We start from the raw sequence: 22,761 nt of genomic DNA, 5'->3' as shown, positions 1-22,761 counted from the left end.
TTTATAAACGTGAGGTGATTTATAAACGTGAGGTGATTTATAAACGTGCGAAATTATATCAGATGTGAAAGTCATTGGTGAACAATCGTGTGGTATGAATCTGCCGATATAAAATAACTAGGAATAACATTTACATCCATCTGGTAATCCAGAGTAATGTTGGTTCCCAATGGTAAACACATTTACCTCACGCGTGCACAGCGCGTCCGTTGATTATTTTTAAACTTCTCGTCGCTTTACAGTGGCTAGCCAGTTAGGATATCACCGCACAGACGTGCACAATCGGTTAAAAGTATTGATGTTCATTAATTCGTAACATGTGGGAGGCGGGATTGGAGGCTGTTGGTTAATAGAATTTGCGAGTTATCTGCGAGCTGTAATTGTGGTTTGCCTACGTTTTCAACCACTGTACATACGACTTTTCAAGAATAAAATATAAACTTACGCCTATAAAAGATATAATATACTCGTTTACAGAGGCGCTGTACTCACCAGTCGGTTGTTGTGATTTTTTAAACTTTATTGTAGAGAAGCAGTGGCGTCGGTCTACATTACAGTAGACATCGAGTACAAAGATCCCCCGTGTAGCCTTTACAGGCTGTAGGGGCAAGTGGCTACAGGAGAGGTGGGTGGCCAGCACCACGCCCGGCCGCCTTTGTCTCCCCAGTGGCGATGTTTACTACACACCGCTACACCAGCTACTCATTTGAGGCCGAGTTAATCTAGCGGAGGCCCAGCACCCGGTTCAGATAATCGTCACTGGTGGTGTTGGTGGCCGTGAGCGGGAATCGAACTCGCGGGTGGCCGGGTTCGTAGCGTGTGCACTGTACAGACTGCCGATAGCGCCACCACTCGGCAGCAGCGTCTCCACGCAACATCACACAAAAACTTTCCTGATCACACACACACCTTTGAATGTCATGACACGTGTGTGTGTCATGAGTCGTGACACGTGTGTGTGTGTGTGTCATGAGTCGTGACACGTGTGTGTGTGTGTGCCATGAGTGTGTAAACATCGCCACTAGGGAGACAAAGGCGGCCGGACGTGTTGCTGGCCACCCACCCCCTCCTGTAGCGACCTTCATAGGCGCTGCTACTCGCTAACGCCACTTGACCCAACCGTGTGTCACGGAGATCTTTGCCTCTGTGTACCACGACATCGACGGCGTGTGTGGTGCACCTGGTGCTCAAGCGGCTGAAAGCTATGCGGCGAACATTTCACATCAGAACCCGCGGCCCACGTGGTCCCCCTCTGACGTCACCGAGCGCACAGGCTTCCCGCGTTGCATTCTGGGATTGAATTCGTCGAGAGCAGTCGCACGGTAGGTGGAGCTCCTGCTCCTTAGGTGATGTCTCTTTAATTTGTGTGATATCTCGTCACGAAAGTGGGATTATTTGTCTTTCACATTTCTTAAATAATCCGGGAACATTTTACAAATGTTCAATAAAAGGCGTACACCTTTTGGCGTCATGTGGTCGAGCACCAATTGGGTCGAGGCTCAAAAGAAAGCCGTCCCTTGGTGTGGACCAATCAGTTTCAAGGGCAATGCATCATATATTATCAAAGTATGTTTTTTGTTTGCATTTTGACTTCAGGTATTGTGGTTAATGCAGACATGAATCCTTGTTAAAAGGTTTCAGTTTTGTTGCCAGAAAAAAAGGGGAAAAACCCTATTATTACATTTTGGTACTGGCAAAGGAGGTCTAATGATGAAGTGTCCTACTTCTTGGTTATTTCGGTAAAGTCACGTAGAAGGGAAATAATAAAATTAAATAATTAAAATAAAACATTATAAAATAAAATTCTCACAATATTTTATTTTTTAATTTTTATTGTTATTATTTTATTATTTACCTTCTACGTGACTTTACCGAAAGAACCAAGAAGATTAATCCCTGCAGTCGCGAAAGCTTTAAATCGAAAGTTTCCTACTTGTAGGCATGCAGTCACCAAAGAGCTGACATTCATAATAAAGGTTTTTGGGTTAGATCGCGTAAGTAAGTCATGACAAACCACAGGGTCTACTTAGCCATGAATGTGATTTCAAAGTGGACAGTCTGAATAGGATCATTGGTGGGGGGTTTCACATCTACGTTATGGTGTACATGCGTAGATGCGTGCGTTTGGCCGTGTGATGCTGAGTGATGTCCTTATGCTCTAACGGACGCAAACCCAAATCCCAGTTGTAGATTTACTCAGCTCACCATTCCTTTGGTGTTGACAAAATTAGGACCGTGTGTGTTTTTTGTTTCCCGTAACTGCAATGTCTATGTATGTTGAACCTCTTTGGCACCGTACGTAGCCAAACGTGCGAATGGGAGGTGCGGGGTGAGGGACAAAAAACTAAACACAACAAGGGGCCATCCATTTAGTAGGCACGCAAAAGTCTGTCAAAACTTGACCCCTCCCCCCACCCTGTACGCACGCATACTTTTTACACCCCCCCCCCGCCCCACCTGCGTACATACGCTTGAAGCACCCCTCCCCCCCCCCCCGAATCCTATAGAACGGCTGATATTGAATCCACACAGAAACGATCAAGGACTATCTAACTATTTTGAAGGCCAATATAGACAAATTATTATCGAGGCTTCACCCCCCCCCCCCCGTTTCCTATGCGTACGTACATTGTCAGTCGACCCCCCATACACAAGCATACGCATTTGGGTTAACCGCCCCCTCCCCCCTCCATGCGTACGTACTAAATGGATGGCCCCCAACAAGCAGTTCTAAATAAATTTGCTTTCAATCTAGATGAGTTCAAAGTGCATCATTGAGGTCATCCTGTGCGGAGACAACCTGCCAAGGGACTTCGGGCATTTCCACTAATTTTATTTGGTATTTATTTGGTGCTTATTTCATCAACCCTGAGAGATGATGGGCTGAGGTGATGTTAATACCTAATACATGCTCGCCTGACAGTCCAATGCTACAAACTCATCACAAAACAGTGACACAAGCTCAATTGACAGCATGGACAACGGCTCATGTGAAAGTATACGCACAGATATCAGTTCCCCTTACATCAAAAACACTGACGTTTTATTTCACAAGCCCTCTGCACAGTACAGACATGGGTACAATCTCTATTGAGGTCCAGGGTAATCGATGCCACATAAACACCTTAAGTGATCACATATCCCTTAGCTAAAACTGATTTATATTAAATGATCCGTTTAACACGTGGGCTTTCGCGACCAATATCCATAAGAGGTTTTTTTGGGTTAGATCGCGTAGATATATAAATTTGTCGTTATTTTACGTCGTACTCAGATTGTAAATGTTGTGGCTTGGCTCTCCAACACACCGGTGTGCTGTACTAGTGACGAATTTGCCACGTTCTGTTTACGTGACAACCCTTACTAATTGGCTGTGTCGGGTGGTGGTGGGTTTTAACGACACATTTATATATTTACGCGATCTAACCCAAAAAAACCTCGATCATGGATTAAATTATCCACTTGTCTACTTGTTGCATTTGTTTACCCAGGAGGGCCCCACCGTGTGTCTCATGGCTGTTTTTCAAGAGAATGCTGCCAAATTTTCGTCATGGGGCAATCATGGCATAGGGCGATGATGTCATAGGGGCGATGATGTTGTAGGGGTTATGATGTCGTAGGGGCGATGATGACAAAGGGGCGATGTCATAGGAGTGATGATGTCATAGGGGCGATGATGTCAAAGGGGCGATGTCATATGAGTGATGATGTCGTAGGGGCGATGATGACAAAGGGGTGATGATGTCGTAGGGGTGATGATGACAAAGGGGTAATGATGTCGTAGGGGTGATGATGTCGTAGGGGCGATGATGTCGTAGGGGCGATGATGACAAAGGGGTGATGATGTCGTAGGGGCGATGATGTCGTAGGGGTAATGATGTCGTAGGGGTGATGATGTCGTAGGGGCGACGTTTGCCTTTTGGCGTTGTTCTCTGCTCTATATCACTGGTGAGACAAGGCCACAAAGGAAGCTCTCTCTGGTGAGGGCCAGTCAGTTTCTAGCACAATGCTTACGTTATTATCAAAGCGTGTTTCTTTGCATGTTTTACCACAAGTATGTGTGGTTAATGCAGGTTCGATGCCTTGCAATAGGGGTCTATTTGGTGAGTGAACATTTTAACACCTTGTGTTATTCCCAGAAATGGTAAAACCTTTTTTCTTATTTATTTATCAGTCGGGGGCAATGATTGCTTTCTACTTTTCAATTGAGTAATTTACTCAATTAGGATCAAGACACCGGCACATAATCGGCTACTCTTGCACTTATTTGTGTCACGGGACCTTGAACGTTTGCCGCGAAGAAAACGGCACGTGCGTCCACGTCGCGTTCGCATCATAGATACACACTGCAGCATTATCCAGGGCGGCCGCTGGAGTCTAACCGCGAACCTCTTCTTGCAACGATCGGCGAACGTGCGGCCACGCCGTCAGGTTGCCTTGGCAGCAATCCACTGGCCCACGACGCATGAATGTGTGCGTCGCGTTGTACGTGATGAAGGCGTTACTGATATATCTGTGCGTTTGTGTGTCCGCGCGTGACTAGCAGCAATGGATGAACCTGTCGTCATCGCAGAGGCAGGGATGCACTTCACGCCTGCCGGTACTACTCCATTCACTACAGTATAATCGTAGCGCCCGATCCACTGCTACGTCTCTGCATCTAGCGCACACACGCACAACTCGAGTTCACTGCATTATCAACAGCTACGATCAAAGACAGTGGTCACCGCATCGCGCACTTTCAGATATGCTTTTGCGGCCGTCTGGAACGCTCTTCCTTCCGATATTAGGAAGCCACTGGAGCTATGCACTTTTAAATCATCTAGATTGACAAACTAATTTCTTTAAAACTGATTTTTGTGTTAGTTTTGTGTCTTTCCCCGCACATCTAATTAGAACATCTCCATAATGGCATGATCCCGCCATACAACAGTCCTAGAACCTGCACACGTTCTCATTTCATTTCTCCGTTTGCGTAATTACATCAAAAACACTGACGTTTTATTTCACAAGCCCTCTGCACAGTACAGACATGGGTACAATCTCTATTGAGGTCCAGGATAATCGATGCCACATAAACACCTTAAGTGATCACATATCCCTTAGCTAAAACTGATTTATATTAAATGATCCGTTTAACACGTGGGCTTTCGCAACCAATATCATCCATAAGAGGTTTTTTTGGGTTAGATCGCGTAGATATATAAATTTGTCGTTATTTTACGTCGTACTCAGATTGTAAATGTTGTGGCTTGGCTCTCCAACACACCGGCGTGCTGTACTCGTGACGAATTTGCACGTTCTGTTTACGTGACAGCCCTACTAGTTGGCTGTGTCGGGTGGTGGCGGGTTTTAAGGACACATTTATATATTTACGCGATCTAACCCAAAAAAAACCTCTATCATGGATTAAATTATCCACTTGTCTGTGTCGTTTTGTTGCATTTGTTTACCCAGGAGGGCCCCACCGTGTGTCTCATGGCTATTTTTCAAGAGAATGCTGCTAAATTTTCGTCATGGGGCAATCATGTGTGCGTCGCGTTGTACGTGATGAAGGCGTTACTGATATATCTGTGCGTTTGTGTGTCCGCGCGTGACTAGCAGCAATGGATGAACCTGTCGTCATTGCAGAGGCAGGGATGCACTACACGCCTACCGGTACTACTCCATTCACTACAGTATAATCGTAGCGCCCGATCCACTGCTACGTCTCTGGAGCTATGCACTTTTAAATCATCTAGATTGACAAACTAATTTCTTTAAAACTGATTTTTGTGTTAGTTTTTTGTCCTTCCCCGCACCTCTGATTAGAACATCTCCATAATCGCATGATCCCGCCATACAACAGTCCTAGAACCTGCACACGTTCTCATTTCATTTCTCCGATTGCGTAATTTCTTCTTGGGCGTGTTCCTCCTTTGGCTTCCATTCCATGATTAAGTCTCATCCCTCAACGATGCTATACCACTCAATAGAAGACACGTAAGAGGTTAGACTGAGCTCTTGTAAGTGATGCTCTCCTTGTTGATGCTTACTCTGCTTTCAATGCACATACACGTTCTTGGTACGTACGTGTATGTGTGCGTGTATGGACAGCGCTAGTGTAGCAGTTAGTTCACCGCGCTACAAACCCGGTTACCCGAGTTCGATTCCCGCTCACGCCCGCCAACACCAGTGACGATTATCTGAAACGGTCTTGGGCCTCCCCTAGGTAGACTCGGTCTCAAATGACTAACAGGTGTGATGTGTGAACGTCGCCACTGGGGAGCCAAAGGCGACCGGGCGTGGTGTTGGCCACCCACCTCCCTTGTGTGCCACAGCGCCGACGTTCATAGGTGCTACTCGCTCACAGCACTTGTTCCAACAGTCCATTAAAGGATATACGGGGGATGTTTGTCTTTGTTTTGTGTGTGTGTGCATGCAGATATCCTCTGGAAATTCGGAAGTAGAATGACACCGTTTGAGCATGATGAACTCACACGCTACAAGCGCATCTATTATTTCAAGATCCGTCAGCCATCACAGAGTTCTTTCAACGATGTCTATGATTTCACAAGTCACGACTACAATTTGGTACGTACCCTCAACCAAGGTTCATGTGGTTTCCAACCAATTCACATCTCACTGTAAACATAACACCCCTGGTTTAACACATAGGATTTCTCTTCTTGGTTCTTTCGGTAAAGTCACGTAGAATGGAAATAAAATAATAAAAATAAAACATGATAAAATTCTCACGACGTTTCGGCCACAACACAAGTAGCCTTCTTCAGGTGAAGGAACAGAACTGTCGGGACGACAGCGCTTCAATGAACACTGCTAAGCTTGGCAGCGTCTTTTAAGCTGGGTGGGAGGAGCAAAGCGCCTTGACAAAGGAGTTTACATATCAACAGAAGAATTTAGCGTTGAAGTAGCTGTGTTAATGTGTTGGATTAGCAACACACTGCTAATCCAACACAGCTTAAAAGACGCTGCCAAGCTTAGCAGTGTTCATTGAAGCGCTGTCGTCCCGACAATTCTGTTCCTTCACCTGAAGAAGGCTACTTGTGTTGTGGCAGAAACGTCGTGAGAATTTTATTTTATTATGTTTTATTTTGTTATTTCCATTCTACGTGGTGACTTTACCGAAAGAACCAAGAAGATGAATCCCTGCAGTCACGAAAGCTTTAAATCGAAACATAGGATTTCGTGACCAATATCCAAAATGAAAAAATGTTTTGGGTCAGAACACATAAATATAAATGTGTTGTTAACCCACCGCCACCCGACACAGCCAATTAGTATCGGGGTTTGTCACGTAAATAAAACGTGCCAATTAGTGACTGCTTCAGCACACCAGTGTGTTGACGAGTAAATCCACAACATTTACCATTTGAGTACTTTGTGGGTTTACTCTCCAACACACTAGTGGGCTGAAGCAGTTACTAATTGGCACGTTTTATTCCCGTGACAAAACCTCTTACTAATTGGCTGTCAGGTGGTGGTGGGTTAACAACACATTTATATTTACGCGATCTAACAAAAAAAAACCTTCATTATGAATAACACCCCAAAAACACTGCACGCTTACTTACACTTTGTCTGAGTGACGTACTGGATTGCTACTGCAAGTGTATAGAGAAATTGTATTACGGGAAATGTTGTTGCCAGTATCAACATGATGAAGAGAAAAGAAGACGCTCCACCTTTTCCTGGCAACAACAACGCAGGAGGTGTTCAGACACCCAAGTAGACACCCAGATATTATCAGAACGAGCTTGCTTGGGTCTCTTACCACGATGGTGTGTGGTTAACGCATACCTGATGCCTTACAGTGGGTGTCTATTTGGTGTTTAAACATCTTCACACTTCCTGTACTGTTGCCTATTTTTTTTCATCAGGTAATTTTTTTTTTACCTCAACCTTACAGAATAAAAAAAAAAATTGGGGCTTTTAGATGTTCGAGTAAAAAAAGCAACGATTTGAGGCCCTGTGCCGCATGTCAGAGTAATGCCTCTTGTAGCAGTGCCAGTTAACTTACATTCCCTATTTCACGTAGCCCACATGGTGGCAATGTTCACGTCAGGATTGTAGACTTTGCCACCCAACACTCGGGATCTTCTCTGGAGGCTGACAAATCTTTTGGTCTGCGTCCCGTAAAATGTGTTCACGAATCACAGCCACTGGTGCTCATAGACAGATCGGTATACGGACAGACAAAAATCATGATTCTAATACTTTTTAATAATTTTCTCTGAAAAATATGAATGCGAGCACTGTACCGATTGAGCACTGGTTAAATGAGTGCTAAGTTGTGATTGAGCACTGACTGAATGGTGCCGAGATGTTAACTACCTCGCCTGGTATACAGGATGTCGTGGGTTCAATAGCCTGCTGTATATTTGGAGTTTGCATGTTCTCCCCTTGGTCCATTGGATTTTGCTCTGGGTCCTCTGGGTTTTCCCTCAACACTTAGAATCAACGTCACGCATTTAGAGTATTTGGCTGCTATAAATTTCCACGTGATAAGTCACTTCGTTGAGCGATATCATTTGTGATAGCCAGGTCGCTTCTGAAAAAGAGCTATATAGCTCAGCGGGTCTTACCTGGCAAAATAAAAATAACAGTTTGGTTTGAAAATGTTGTTTTATCTGAGTGTAAATCGAATTCTTTTGTAATGTTTTCCAGGTCCAGGATGAGCATCTGGCATATAGGTACCAGTTCCTGAGTGTGCTCGGAGCGGGAGCATATGGCCGGGTGATCCGATGCCTGGATCACAAACATAAGCGGGAAGTAGCTGTGAAAATGCTGCAGCACGAATCATAGTGAGTTTATATCTGGAATTGTGAAGAGAAGAGTTTGAAGAGATTGCGTGAATATAAATGTGCCGATTAGCGATTACTTCAGCACGCCGGTGCGATGAAGAGTAAACCCACAGCATTTACAGTTGAATATGACGTTTTCGCTGGTGATTACAACCAGCATCATCAGGCGATTTTCCATCATCAGGAAGAAAATCATCATCAGGAAAGAAAATGTTCGAAGTGGAATTCCTTTTATATGAGTGGTCCCTGTAATATTTAGAAATTTCCATCGCTAGCTCAGGTGCAGTTATGGGGAGGAGTGCTTACCCAAATTGCTGGGTTGCACTGTTAAGGCATTCCACCTTCCTGCGATGGGGATGTATATATGTTGAACTTCTTTCGTGCCGTACGTAGCCAACCGTGTTAATCGGAGGTGCGTGGGGGAATCATCAAATAATACATGATTTAAATGCATGCCTATAAAGGGCACCATACTTCAATAGGGATTACCGTTGGTATGGCTATTTTAATACACACAATGGACAGGAAGGACAAGATCAAAGGGTTCACATAATGTACATGCATCATGTACGTTGACTCTGTAATCCCCCCCCCCCCCACGTGGTGCAAGAGCGCAGAAGCGTGGTCACCACATCTATGCCTCTATATAAGGAACTAAACAGGTGGCCTTCTCCACAAACCTGGCTGTCGCCTGATGAAGCTAGTTGTATATACTGGCGAAACATCGTACTCAGATTGTAAATGTTGTGGCTTGGCTCTCCAACACACCGGTGTGCTGTACTAGTACACTACACTATACACTACACTATACACTACACTACTATACACTACACTACTATACACTACACTACTATACTACTATACACTACACCACTATACACTACACTATACACACGACTAAACACTACTATACACTTCACTATACACTACACACTACTATACACTACATTATACACGAGTGCTGTACTAGTGACGAATTGGCCACGTTCTGTTTACGTGACAACCCTTACTAGTTGGCTGTGTCGGGTGGTGGCGGGTTTTAATGACACAACATTTATATATTTACGCGATCGAACCAGAAAAACACCTCTATTATTAAAGAAATGTGTTGATGCGGCCACCTTGTTTCTCAACGTGCAGTACTAAGAGCGGGGTGAGACTCGTTCACCACTTTTCTCTCCGCAGCACCAAGCCATACTATTCCAAAAGGGAGGTGCAGATGCTTAAAGCGTTGCAGTCGAAAGAGAAAAACAACAACTACGTCATCAAACTCCTCAACACCTTCACCTTCAGGGGCCATTTCAGTCTGGTCCTTGAGCTTTTGACGTGAGTTGTTGTGGGTGTCGCTCCTCCGCCCTCCCTTGTTGCTGGAGGGCGACTGCCTCCAACTGCCCAGTAGCAGCGTCCATCACGAGCCTCCTCCCCGCAACATACATACACATAACACAATGCATCTGCTTCATGATTATAAACAGCGATGGGAAACGGGAGCACTTGTCAGCCGTGCACGAGGACACTGTCCCCCACGGGGCCCTACATCACCGGCGTGGGGAATGTTTGTGAGCGACCGGCTACGGTAGAGTCGACATCCGGCTCTTGCGAGGAGCCTCGTCTCCAATACGCACCGCATGCGCATTGGTCACGAAGAAGAAGAAGGGAGCGTAACCATGCGTGCCGCTCTGTCTCGCAGGGGAGACCTCAGACAGCAACTCAATTTGGCTCCCACGGCCTTTACCCTGCCCGAGGCCAAGGTGTACGTGAGGTCCATTCTGAAGGCCCTGCAGAAACTCAAGAATAAAAAAATCATTCACGGAGACCTGAAGCCGGTGAGTGAATACAACGGCCTGCAGCGTCATTGACATCCCACCCAGAGTGCCCCACCCACCCACAGCGCCCCACCCACAGCGCTTCGTGCATCTCAGTGGCAATGCTCTAAGCCAGTGGTTATACTGGTAGTAGGAGACGTAGTGGACTGGAAGCCCAACCGGGATTAATTCACAGGAGGCAGGGGATTAATTGTGTATGTCTGTGGATGTCTGTTCACGTGTATCCGGACACCCGGATAAAATGGGAGGGGTGGGGCTGGGTGGAGAGGGGAGGGTGGGGAGGGGCTGGGTGGGGAGGGGAAGGTGGGGAGGGGCTGGGTGGGGAGGGTGGGGCTGGGTGGGGGGTGGGAGGGGTGGGGCTGGGTGGGGCTTGTCACCTCGTGGTGCCCTTATAAAACTCAACGTTTAACCTACTCACGCCGGCTTGTGCCCGCCCTCACAGTCGGGCATATTTGCGGAATACACCACGTGGTGCCGCCGTTGACCCTGGCCATTGACCGAGCAACCCAACGTTCCCACCAGCTCCCTGAATTTTGTTTCAACCGAGTACCCCCCTTGCCTGACCCAACATGGTCCTGATAAATAAATGTATGAATAATGAACATCAATTCTTTAACTAATTGTCCATTTTGCGAAGTATGCTAACTGGCCAGTAACTGCAAGCGAATACAAACAAAAATCAACGGGCGCGCTTTGCACGCGTGACGTCATTTGTTATATCCTTATAGGTTACCATATGGATTTAAATGTTATCGTTATTTTATATCGGTAGATTTATACAACACGGTTGTTCACCAATGACTCTCTCGTCTGATATAATTTCACCTCACGTTTATAAATCACCTCACGTTCATAAATCACTTTACTTTATAAATCACCTCACGGTACCCCCAGGAGGTCTGCGTAGCAATAACTTTGACTTGCAACGTTCACACTTTTTGAGGAAACAAATTCACGATTTAAAAAATAGTTGAACCCTATCGTAAAACAGATGACCCATTAGTATTAGAACTGAAGTAGAGAGTCGCAATCCAGGAGTGTTTTTGAAACTATAACCTAAACTACTTTTTATTTAAGGCCCCACTGAGCTGTGTAGCTTTTTTTAGAAGCAACCTGGCTATCAAAAATGATAGCTGAACGCAGTGGCTAATCATCATGTGGAAACATATATATCAGCCGAATACTCTCAGCGTCTGATGTTGATTCTAAATGTGGAGGGAGAAACCGGAAAAATCCATGCAACTACTGGGAAAACATGTACACTCCAAATATACAGCAGCAGCAGACATCAGGGTTGGGATCAAATCCACGGCCTCCTGCGTACCAGGCGAGGTATCTAACATCTTTGTCTTCTCCAGGAAAACATCCTCATCAAGGACCAAGACACCAGCGATGTCAGACTCGCAGATTTTGGTCTCAGCTTTCAAGAGTGTCCCAATTGTAAGTGAGCTCACATGAGTGGGTGTGTGTTGGGGAGACTGCCCCCCATCTCCCCGTTCTCCTGTGACCCACCATTCTCCGACTCTCCCCCCCTCGCGGCTGCCCCTCGTGGCATGATTTAAATGGCTGCACTAACCACCTTGCGAATGCGCCGTTGTGCCCCTCTCGTACACGCCAACCACGAGCTGCCCAGTGGCGAGAGTACCCACGCGGGCAGAATACACGGGACACCACAACGCGCGGGCTCACAAGTTAACGTGCACAGCGAGCGTGCACGCGCGGGCAAAATATACGCACGTGCGAAAACGCAGGAAACCACAACGAACAGGCTCACAACACCAGGCACCCCCCTCCGTACTCACAGAGACAACACGACACGGTTTAATGTCTACTGGCGATTTATTCCTCGATTAATGAAGCCACCCAACCTGTGTCAGTGTGGACCAGCAGGGCAGATCTAACCTATCTCTCTACGGTCTAGGACCCAATTTGTCCCGTCTCTCCCTACTCACTCTCCTTAACGGATATTCCCTCTTAGACTTACCTCCCCTCTCCGTACTTACGATCCGCTCTCGAGGTGTAGGTAGTCGCAGAGAGGCGAGACTGCACGTGGCTTTTGCTGGGGGGCTGGACCTGGCTGCTCTGCCACCCGTCTCACGGACGTTCGAGTAGCAGGGGACGATCACTCCTCGGTCCCTCACTCCAAAAGACCCCTGGCAAAAGAGAGGCCTGCTTCTCATTTTCGACCCTTTTTATTCCCCTACTTCAAAGCCCAGGCGCCGCCGATCCGCTGGTCTCTCATCCAATCAGGAGCCTCGGATTTCCCGCTCTCTGCCAATCAGATCATCCCTCCTCCCCGACGCCCGCCCTCTATTGTTTAACCAAGTGCACGGCATGCAGGACCTCCTGTACCGCCCCACCCCCCACCTGCCTGCCGATCCGCGTGTGTTTTGGGTGTTTCCTCATTGCGGTTCTCAGTGAGTTCGCCATCGCCATACAATGTTAGATTAATCCACGGCGCCGCAGTGTCGTTCGGCCTGGGGGGGGCTGCCAATTCCCTGGCCCTGAGAAACCGTGGAGCACCCCCACGAGGGGGGCTCTCGGGTAAAAACTCAGGGGCAGGTGACCCCCCCCCCCCCACGAGGCCCTACGTGAGTGCAGGTGTGTGTTCGCGTGGAGGGTGGCGGGGGAAGCGCCGTGACGGAGGCCGGGTGGCTTCTCCGCTGCAGCACCCCCGTTGCAGGCACGGCTCCCACGGGGCGGCTTCGCTGTCGTGGCACCACGTGTGTGTGTACTGTGTGTGTGTGTACTGTGTGTGTGTACTGTATGTGTGTACTGTGTGTGTACCGTGTGTGTGTACTGTGTGTGTGTACCGTGTGTGTGTACTATGTGTGTGTACTGTGTGTGTGTACTATGTGTGTACTGTGTGTACTGTGTGTGTGTACTGTGTGTGTGTACTGTGTGTACTGTGTGTGTGTACTGTGTGTGTACTGTGTGTGTGTACTGTGTGTGTGTGTACTGTGTGTGTACTGTATGTGTGTGCTGTGTGTGTACTGTGTGTGTACTGTGTGTGTGTACTGTGTGTGTGTACTGTGTGTGTGTACTGTGTGTGTACTGTATGTGTGTACTGTGTGTGTCTACTGTATGTGTGTACTGTGTGTGTGTACTGTCCATAAGCTTAACCCTAATGATATTCTCATAAGTTTGGATGTGACGTCTCTGTTCACGAGGATTCCGGTCAACGGGCCAATTAAATTACTCGACACTCTGGTAACGAACAAAGGTTTAGCCAAAGATATCCCAAGACGAGCTGAACACTGTCTAAAGAACACTTACTTCTTGTGGCAAAGTGACTTCTATAAACAATAGGAAGGAGCAGCAATGGGCTCTCCTTTGTGTCCTGTGATAGCGAATTTGTACATGGGAGATTTTGAAACAAAAGCAACAGCTTCAAGCACACTAAAACCATCTGCTTGGTTGAGATATGTGGATGACACATTGGTGGTCTAGCCACAAGGCAAAGATACACTGAACGCATTTCTAAATCATCTCAAATCGCAAAACCCATCCATCCAGTTCACCATGGAAGTGGAAGCTGACAGAACTCTACCATTTCTGGATATTCTGCTCGGACGGGGTCGAAATAGTAAAATAACACACAGCGTTTGTCGAAAGAAAATGCATAGTGATGCCTATCTGAATGCAGAGTCACACCATCACCCCGCACAGAAATCTGCTCTTATCAAGACACTCATTCGTCGAGCTAAGAAAGTGTCAGATGGTGACAGTCTGAGAAGTGAAATTCAACATGTTAAACAAGCGCTGCAAATGAACAGTTACAATGATGCACAAATCAACAGGGCATTGAATGCCAAAACCAAATCAAGTAACATGAGAATTGAAACTGCCCAAGTAATTAAAATGATCAAAAGAACGTACATTGCGGGAGTAACTTATAAACTAGCCAGATGTTTGGAACAAAAAAAACATCCGAGTCAGATATGGCACGGTACATAAAATACAACAACAAAAAATCTGGTACAAAAGATACATTACCGAAGCTATCAACAGAAGGGGTGTCCAGGATTAACTGCACTTGTGGCAAATGTTGTTGGGCAAACAGGACGAATGATCAACACGAGACTAAAAGAACATAAGAGAAATATTAAATACTTCCAAATACAACTGTCAGCAGTAGCAGAACACGCGTGCCAACAAGGACACTCAATTGATTTTGATAATGTTGAAGTTCCGTGCAAAATTAGCTACAACACACGCGCCGACAAGGACACTCAATTGATTTTGATAATGTTGAAGTTCCGTGCAAAACTAGCTACTACTGGCTAAGACTTCCGTAATTAGATAATCTATCGAAATTGAAATAAATAAAAAATAATTTTAATCGTTCGGATAGCGACCGAATTAGTGCTGCGTGGAAGAGAATCATCAAATAATACATGATTTAAATGCACGCCTATAAAGGGCACCATACTGCAATAGGGATTACCGTTGGTACGGCTATTTTAATACACACAATGGACAGGAAGGACAAGATCAAAGGGCTCACATAATGTACATGCATCATGTACGTTGACTCAGTAATCCCCCCCCCACGCAGAAGCGTGGTCACCACATCTACGCCTCTATATAAGGAACTAAACAGGTGGCCTTCTCCACAAACCTGGCTGTCGCCTGATGAAGCTAGTTGTAATTACTGGTGAAACGTCGTACTCAGATTGTAAATGTTGTGGCTTGGCTCTCCAACACAACCGGTGTGCTGTACTAGTATTCTACACTATACACTACACTATACACTACACTACTATACACTACACTACACTATTATACACTACACTACTATACACTACACTATACACTAGTGCTGTACTAGTATACTGCACTATACACTACACTATACACTACACTACTATACACTACACTATACACTTCACTATACACTACACTATACACTACACTACTATACACTACACTATACTACTATACACTACACCACTATACACTTCACTATACACTACACTATACACTACTATACACTACATTATACACTAGTGCTGTACTAGTGACGAATTGGCCACGTTCTGTTTACGTGACAACCCTTACTAGTTGGCTGTGTCGGGTGGTGGCGGGTTTAACGACACATTTATATATTCACGCGATCTAACCCCAAAAAAACTGTATTATGGATGATATTGGTCACGAAAGCCTACGTGGTAAACTGTGTGTACTGTGTGTGTGTGTACTGTGTGTGTACTGTGTGTACTCTGTGTGTGTACTGTGTGTGTACTGTGTGTGTACTGTTGTACCGTGTGTACCGTGTGTGTGTACTGTGTGTGTACTGTGTGTACTCTGTGTGTACTGTGTGTACTCTGTGTGTGTACTGTGTGTGTACTCTGTGTGTGTACTGTGTGTGTACTGTTGTACCGTGTGTACCGTGTGTGTACTGTGTGTGTACTGTGTGTACTCTGTGTGTACTGTGTGTGTGTAGCGGTTAGTGTAGCGGTTAGTGCGCTGCGCTATAAGCCCCGGCGACCCGAGTTCGATTCCCACTCACGGCACACCAACACCGGTGACGATTATCTGAACCAGTCCTGGGCCTCACCTAGATCGACTCGGCCTCAAATGAGTACCTGGTGCGATGTGTAAACATTGCGACTGGGGAGACAAAGGCGGCCGGGCGTGGTGCTGTCCACCCACCCCGCCGTGTGCCGTGCCTGCCTTGAGAATAATCCACGCGACCACAGTGGGCATCAGGGTCGGTATCGAACCCACGGCCTCCCTGTGTACCAGGTGACATAGTTAACATCTCTCGCCCCCATGGCAAGAGATGCCAATGCAAGATATATCGACATCTTTTGTTGTTGTCGTTTTTTTTTTGTAGACTTCAACACGTTTGGCACGGAGCAGTACACAGCGCCAGAGATGTACCTCAAGCTGCCCATCACGTGCTCCGTGGACATGTGGTCTCTGGGCTGCGTGGCTGCTGAGCTCGTGACTGGCCATCACCTCTTCAAGAGAAAGTTGGGATGTCACCATCTGGAGAGGGTCATCGAGGTATGCTCGAGGTCTTTCTAGGTCAACAACAACAACAACGACTAGAATCTGAATGTGTGTTTAATACTGGAGGAATCCGATGAGCCATGAAGCTCTTTGTCACAGGGTTTTTTTTCTACAAGTTACGTGTGGCGAGATGTTAACTACCTCGCCTGGTACGCAGGAGGTCGTGGGTTTGATTCGACGCCTGATGCTGCTGCTGTATATTTAGAGTCTGCGCGTTCTCTGTCTCTCTCCCCGTGGTCACTGCGTGGATTTTCCTCCGGGTCCTCGGGTTTTCCCCTCCACATTTAGAACAACAACATCACCACGCGTTTCACAGTATTTGGCTGCGGCTATACATTTCCACATGACGACAAGCCACACCGTTGAGCTATCAAGTGTGATAGGCCAGGTTGCTTCTGCAAAAGATGCTGCACAACTCAGTGAGGCCGTCACCTGAATGAAATAACAAGTCAGCTGCAGTTAGTTCAATATAAACGCGGTTTCATAACAGACCCACGTCATGTCACGAACCACGAAGCGAGTCACATGTGCGTCGCTCCGTGCGCCTCTCCGTGTGCGCAAACAGAGTATTTGGCTGCGAGAAGAAGTTATCACGTGATGGCAAGCCACTTCGTGAAGCTATCCATTGTGATGGCCAGGTTGCTTCTGAAAAAGAGCTACTGTATAGCTAAGTGGGGCATTACCTGGTAAAATAAAAAATAGTTGAGTAGTAATAGCGAATAGTAGTACTGTACTGCACAATGATGGTCGGTGTAGGTTGGTGAAGGGGAGCAGAGCATGGAAGTATATGAAGTACAACAATAGATTTTGTTGCACTGCCCTGTAATGCACACCACGTAATCCCGACAATCTGGTGTGGGCAATGGTCACTCATCCGAGCACTTTGCAGGCCAAAACCTGCTGAGCTTCTGAGATCCGACGAAAGTGGTCGAAGGTAAGTCGACCGGACGGACACACGTAATCGCGTGTGCATCAACGACTAATCTCTCGACTGATCTCGCCCACGTCAACTCATCGCCGCTGTGGTGTGCGTGCGTGCAGATCCTGGGGGTGCCGCCAATGACTGTCATCGTAACCTCGAAAGCGAAGCTCATTTCCTTTGGTGAGTGGAGGAGGGGGCGGCGGTCGCTACTTGCGCAGGCACTTCTCCTAGAGCCGTGTGGCCATGCAGCCAGCGATATTGCCCTCTGTTTTAATCTGTTTTCCCTTTATCGGCCATGAGCCGACGGGGAATCTCCACGTGCAAGTGCATCTTTGAGTCTGAGATTTGACGTAGCCAACCGTGCTCATTGAAGGTGCAGGGGAAGGACAACAAATTAAACACAAAAAAGCTGTTTCAAGAGAAATTAGTTTTTTTAATCTCGACGATGATGATTTAAAAGTGCACAGCTCCCAGTGGCTTCCTAATATCGGAAGGAAGAGCGTTCCAGACGGCCGCAGAGGCGCATCTTAAAGCGCCGTGCGATGCGGTGACCTCCGTCTTTGTTCGATGGCGAGGTATAGTGGTTCATTTGCAGCAAGCGCTTTGTGTGCAACGAGCACGACCTCATCATGTATTCGTTCAGCAACACTGAAGCGACATTCAAGTCGTGCATAAAATGCGCACTGCGTTGCAGTCTTCATCCCAGCACTAATTCTCCGTGTCCTTGTTTGTTTCGTAAAACAGGTCACATGGGCGAGATCTTCGTCAAGAGCAAGAAAGTAACCCCGGAAAGCTTACCCCTCAACGAAGTGCTTGGGACGGAAAATATCCATTTCCTCAATTTCATCAAAGGATGCCTCACGTAAGTGGCACACCACCGCGCACTGCGCATTATCTTCGTCGATAATTCAATTCACATCTGCGATCGACACTCACCTGACAGATGCAATTTCGTTGAGATTGGGCAGCTGCTTGTCCTGTCAGGGGCAAAATGTTTTTGATGACGTCATCTGACGGTCAACCACGTGACATGATACGGTTGTCGGTAAAACTGCGTGCAGCCTGTTTATCCTATCACGCGATAGTAGCTGTGTTCCTGAAGAACAAAATGTTTAGGAAAAATCGCATTATAATAAGCAATATATAACGTAGGGTAAAGCGCATTCCGCGATAATGCGTGAGGTGCATACGCAGGCCGAACAAAGACCGAGGCGCGTGGTGGGCATGGTGGGCAGCATCCAGAAGCATCCACCAGCATCCCAATGTCCCTGCGTTACGTTGCGCCGAGGCGGCCGCACGACCGCTTGTCCCTACTCGCACTGCGACGTAGTTCCGGTCGCTCGATGGTGTCGTGAAAGCACCATGCGGTGCTATTCGGAGGACAGACCGTACAGCTCGCGGCTACTCCATGTTTGAAGAGGAGTGGGCCTTCTTGACCGCTTTATTTAGTTATTTCCCTTCCCCTCTCTCCAGGTGGGATCCCATGTGGAGGTTCACGCCTGAGGACGCCCTCGAGCACGAGTGGATGGCGGACAGCTCCCTCTACCTGGATGCGGAAGCGTTCCCGACGCCGTCTAGCCAGGCCGAGGGAACCTTTTTTACCCCCGGCAATAATTGCGGCACGCTCAGCGAGATTGACGACGACTCCTCTTCCGGTGGATGCGGGTCACCCGATCCGGCGGCTTCCGCCCCGTCGCCGCCGGCGTCCTCCGAGAGTGTGGAGTCGTACCTGACGGCTTGCGAGTGGCTTCGCGAACCGTCGAGCGGGGCGATCCCCTCCGCGTCCGGCGAGAGGGGCACTGAGAAGGGCCTCAGAGAAGACAGCAGCTGGGACGGCGGCATTAGCTGGACCATGAGTCAGGGGAAGTGAGTCTTCGTGTGCGAGTGGTGCATTTGGTGAAATTTTGGGGCTGGCTGGGTTGTTGAGTTAAAGTGCCTCCCCTTTTGGCAACGGGCGTAGAGAATCCATATTCTTTGGGTCTTTCGGTAAAGTCACGTAGATAGGTTCAAATTAAATAACAAAAAAATAACAAAAAACTGCGACGTTTCGATCGCAACGCAAGCGGTCGTCATCAGGAAAAGTGGGTTAGATTCTAAAGGCAAACTGTTTATAAAGGTTTGAAATGGGCGTGGCCCAAATGTCAGCAGCCAATGGTAATGTGAGTGGTGGGCAGCAACCATGACGGTGGTTGGTTTTCCACCAATCAAAGGGCTGCCAGGTGAAAATTGGCATGTTGATAGAAGATCGCAGAGCCACCGCCACCTCCAGGTCGGCACGCGAATTGGCTGTGGTAGTGTGAACCTGTTAATGAACAACGAACATCGGAAGGTGGTAGGATGGGAACATCACAGCCAGTTATGACTTAAACTGGTTGATAACGTCCTTCCAATGATTGCTCAGTTTGTACCCATCTTCTCGGTGGAAATTGTGTCTGTGTCTGTATATATGGATGGCTTCGTGAACGAATCTTTGTTGATAGCCAGTGGGTTTGCAGAGTACCTTCGTCTTAGAGAAATCAATTCCGCGTGAGTTCACCGCATTAAAACAATGATCAGCCACGGCCGAGGTATTGGTCCTACTCATGAACACGGTCCGAGGCATGTCACTTAGTTTCTCCAATGTAACTACTGCCGCAGACACAAAATGTAATGACTGCCGCAGACACAAAACCATCACCTTGCCATACATAGCAGGGGTCACCAAAAAGATTCCAAAATCATGAGCAAACACAAGATCCAGGTTCGATTTAACACTGCATAAAATTCGTGATCTGATCCCATCTGTGAAAGATGTGATCCCTGACTTGCAATACCCCGGCGTCTACAAACTAATCTGTGTCTGCGGCAGTAGTTAAATTGGGGAAACTAAGCAACATGTCTCGGAACGTGTTCGTGAACATAAGGCAGATCTGAAACACGGTAGTTACGTAGTTACTTTATTGTTATAGACAGGGCCAGGGTTGTGTAGCACTATAATGGGTAGGTGTGGGGAGCGGTGGCGCAGCGGTTAGCACGTGGCAGTACGAACCCGGAAACCCGAGTTCCATTCCCGCTCACGGCCACCAACACCCAGTGACGATTATCTGAACCGGTCCTGGGCCTCCCCTAGGTCGACTCAGCCTCAAATGAGTACCTGGTGCGATGTGTAAACATTGCGACTGGGGAGACAAAGGCGGCCGGGCGTGGTGCTGGCCACCCACCCCTCGTGTGCCATGCCGGCCTTCATAAGTGCTCGCTAACAGCACTTGCCCTCGCAGGTGATATATACGGGGGATCTATGCTATACGGGGGATCTTGCCCTGTGTTTCTTCATGTACGGTAGGCGTTACATTTTACATTTTATTCCTATATTTTAAAACTGTACGATAATTTGTACTTCTCATGTTAACGAAAAAAGTTGTTCGAGCGTGGAACATTTTGGGGCTGAAACGTCTCTCAGCTGTTAACACGGGCCAGGAGACCATGGGCGGTGCTTGACGCATCCCGCTCATCGCCTCGCGAGACGCGCCCCCTGCAGTAAGTGGGTGCTGCCGTGAATGCCTCAAGTACGGATGAGGAGCATATCGATGTTACGGGCATTTTGTCTCTACCAGCTGGGTTCCGGTCCCCTGCACCAGCAAGGAACATCGCCGTCCTGACGACGGGAGGGATGAAGACGCCGCCGCCACCACGGTCCCCACCATCTTCACCATCTCCACCGTCACTGCCACCACCGTCCCCACCATCTCCACCATCTCCACCATCTCCACCGTCACTGCCACCACCGTCCCCACCATCTCCACCATCTCCACCGTCACTGCCACCACCGTCCCCACCATCTCCACCATCTCCACCATCGCCACCGCCACCACCGTCCCCACCATCTCCACCATCTCCACCGTCACTGCCACCACCGTCCCCACCATCTCCACCATCTCCACCGCCACCACCGTCCCCACCATCTCCACCATCTCCACCGTCACTGCCACCACCGTCCCCACCATCTCCACCATCTCCACCATCGCCACCGCCACCACTGTCCCCACCATCTCCACCATCTCCACCGTCACTGCCACCACCGTCCCCACCATCTCCACCATCGCCACTGCCACCACCGTCCCCACCATCTCCACCATCTCCACCATCGCCACCGCCACCACCGTCCCCACCATCTCCACCATCTCCACCATCTCCACCGTCACTGCTACCACCCCCACCGCCCCCTCCACCACCACCTCCGTCGCCGATGATGATGATGATGTCGGCAGTGGGCCGACGGAAGCCCGGAGAACTCGGCGAAGATTCGCAAGCACTAGGAGGCGCTTCCGGACATTTCTCTCTTTCGTTCGGAATCACTGTTGCTGTTGCACGAGCGGAGAGGACGATGATCCTGTCACAGGGCCGGCCATTCGCCGCCCTGGGGACAAAGTTTAGTTTTATTTCTGGGGGGGGGGGGGGGGGGGGGGACTTACATGGCTCGTGAGTGTGTCTCCCTATTAGGTGCTGTGTGTCTTACGGAAGAAATGCTGGGGGGGATTCACCACGGCCTCGGGGAATCTTCCGGTGCCAGCATCTCGTGCGAATACTGGGAGAGAACCAAGCGGAGGAGTGGCGGGAGGATGGCTGCCCATCATCACCACCACACCACACGCATGGGACTAGCCCAGATCAACGCTAATTGACATTCGGAGCTGTCACCTTGCATGGTGTCCTCCCAGCCAGCCTAGCTTGTAATCTCAGCCGTTGTCAAGAGGGGAGAGAGATGGAAAGCGATCATGTACTGTGTTCAAATGTTGTAAAATATAAGGGGCGTTCAATGAAAAAGGGAATCATTGTTAAGTATAAGATATATTGTAGATCTCCATGTATATATACTGTAAGGAAAAAAATTAGTTTTGTAAGAAAAGAAAAAAAATCTGTTATTTTTCATATTACTTGAGTCCGGATGCTGTTTGAAGAAGCGTAATGAGTCCCCGCAATTACACACAGACACACACACAGACACAACGACAGACACACACACAACGACACATACACAGACACACACCGACACACACACAGACACACACACAGACACAACGACACACATAGACACAACGACACAGACAAAACGACACACACACAGACACGACACACACTGACACACATACACAGACACGACACACACAGACACACACAGACACAACGACACATACCCAGACACACACAGACA

At 47.9% G+C, this 22,761-nt stretch overlaps 1 protein-coding gene across 2 annotated transcripts; it reads left to right on the top strand.

Moving 5' to 3' along the window:
- Positions 1-933: 933 nt before the first annotated feature.
- On the top strand, positions 934-22,480 carry LOC142930389 (uncharacterized). Of its 2 annotated transcripts, none has more exons than XM_076072695.1 (13): positions 934-1,322; positions 4,547-4,600; positions 5,602-5,658; positions 6,425-6,573; positions 8,668-8,804; positions 9,990-10,130; positions 10,495-10,630; positions 11,989-12,070; positions 16,470-16,642; positions 17,690-17,750; positions 18,315-18,432; positions 19,044-19,436; positions 21,164-22,480. In XM_076072695.1, the coding sequence occupies exons 2-13, from the start codon at positions 4,549-4,551 to the stop codon at positions 21,981-21,983; spliced, it is 2,319 nt and encodes a 772-aa protein (XP_075928810.1). In that variant the 5' UTR covers positions 934-1,322; positions 4,547-4,548; the 3' UTR covers positions 21,984-22,480. The 2 variants fall into 2 exon arrangements, with proteins under 2 accessions (XP_075928810.1, XP_075928811.1); XM_076072696.1 differs by having other exon boundaries at positions 935-1,322; positions 5,605-5,658.
- Positions 22,481-22,761: the final 281 nt, after the last annotated feature.

The sequence above is a fragment of the Petromyzon marinus genome, chromosome 38, assembly GCF_048934315.1.
Source record: "Petromyzon marinus isolate PM22_M1 ecotype Great Lakes invasive population chromosome 38, UKy_Petmar_22M1.pri1.0, whole genome shotgun sequence".
Lineage (NCBI taxonomy): Eukaryota > Metazoa > Chordata > Hyperoartia > Petromyzontiformes > Petromyzontidae > Petromyzon > Petromyzon marinus.
This window is presented reverse-complemented; position numbering and strand designations above follow the sequence as displayed.

Bases quoted from the DNA above. Each gene is read 5' to 3' on its own strand.
- LOC142930389 (XM_076072695.1), top strand. From the start codon at position 4,549: ATGGATGAACCTGTCGTCATCGCAGAGGCAGGGATGCACTTCACGCCT. The intron at 8,805-9,989 runs GTGAGTTTATAT...TTCTCTCCGCAG, and splicing joins ATGCTGCAGCACGAATCATA to CACCAAGCCATACTATTCCA. The intron at 17,751-18,314 runs GTGAGTGGAGGA...TTCGTAAAACAG, and splicing joins AGCGAAGCTCATTTCCTTTG to GTCACATGGGCGAGATCTTC.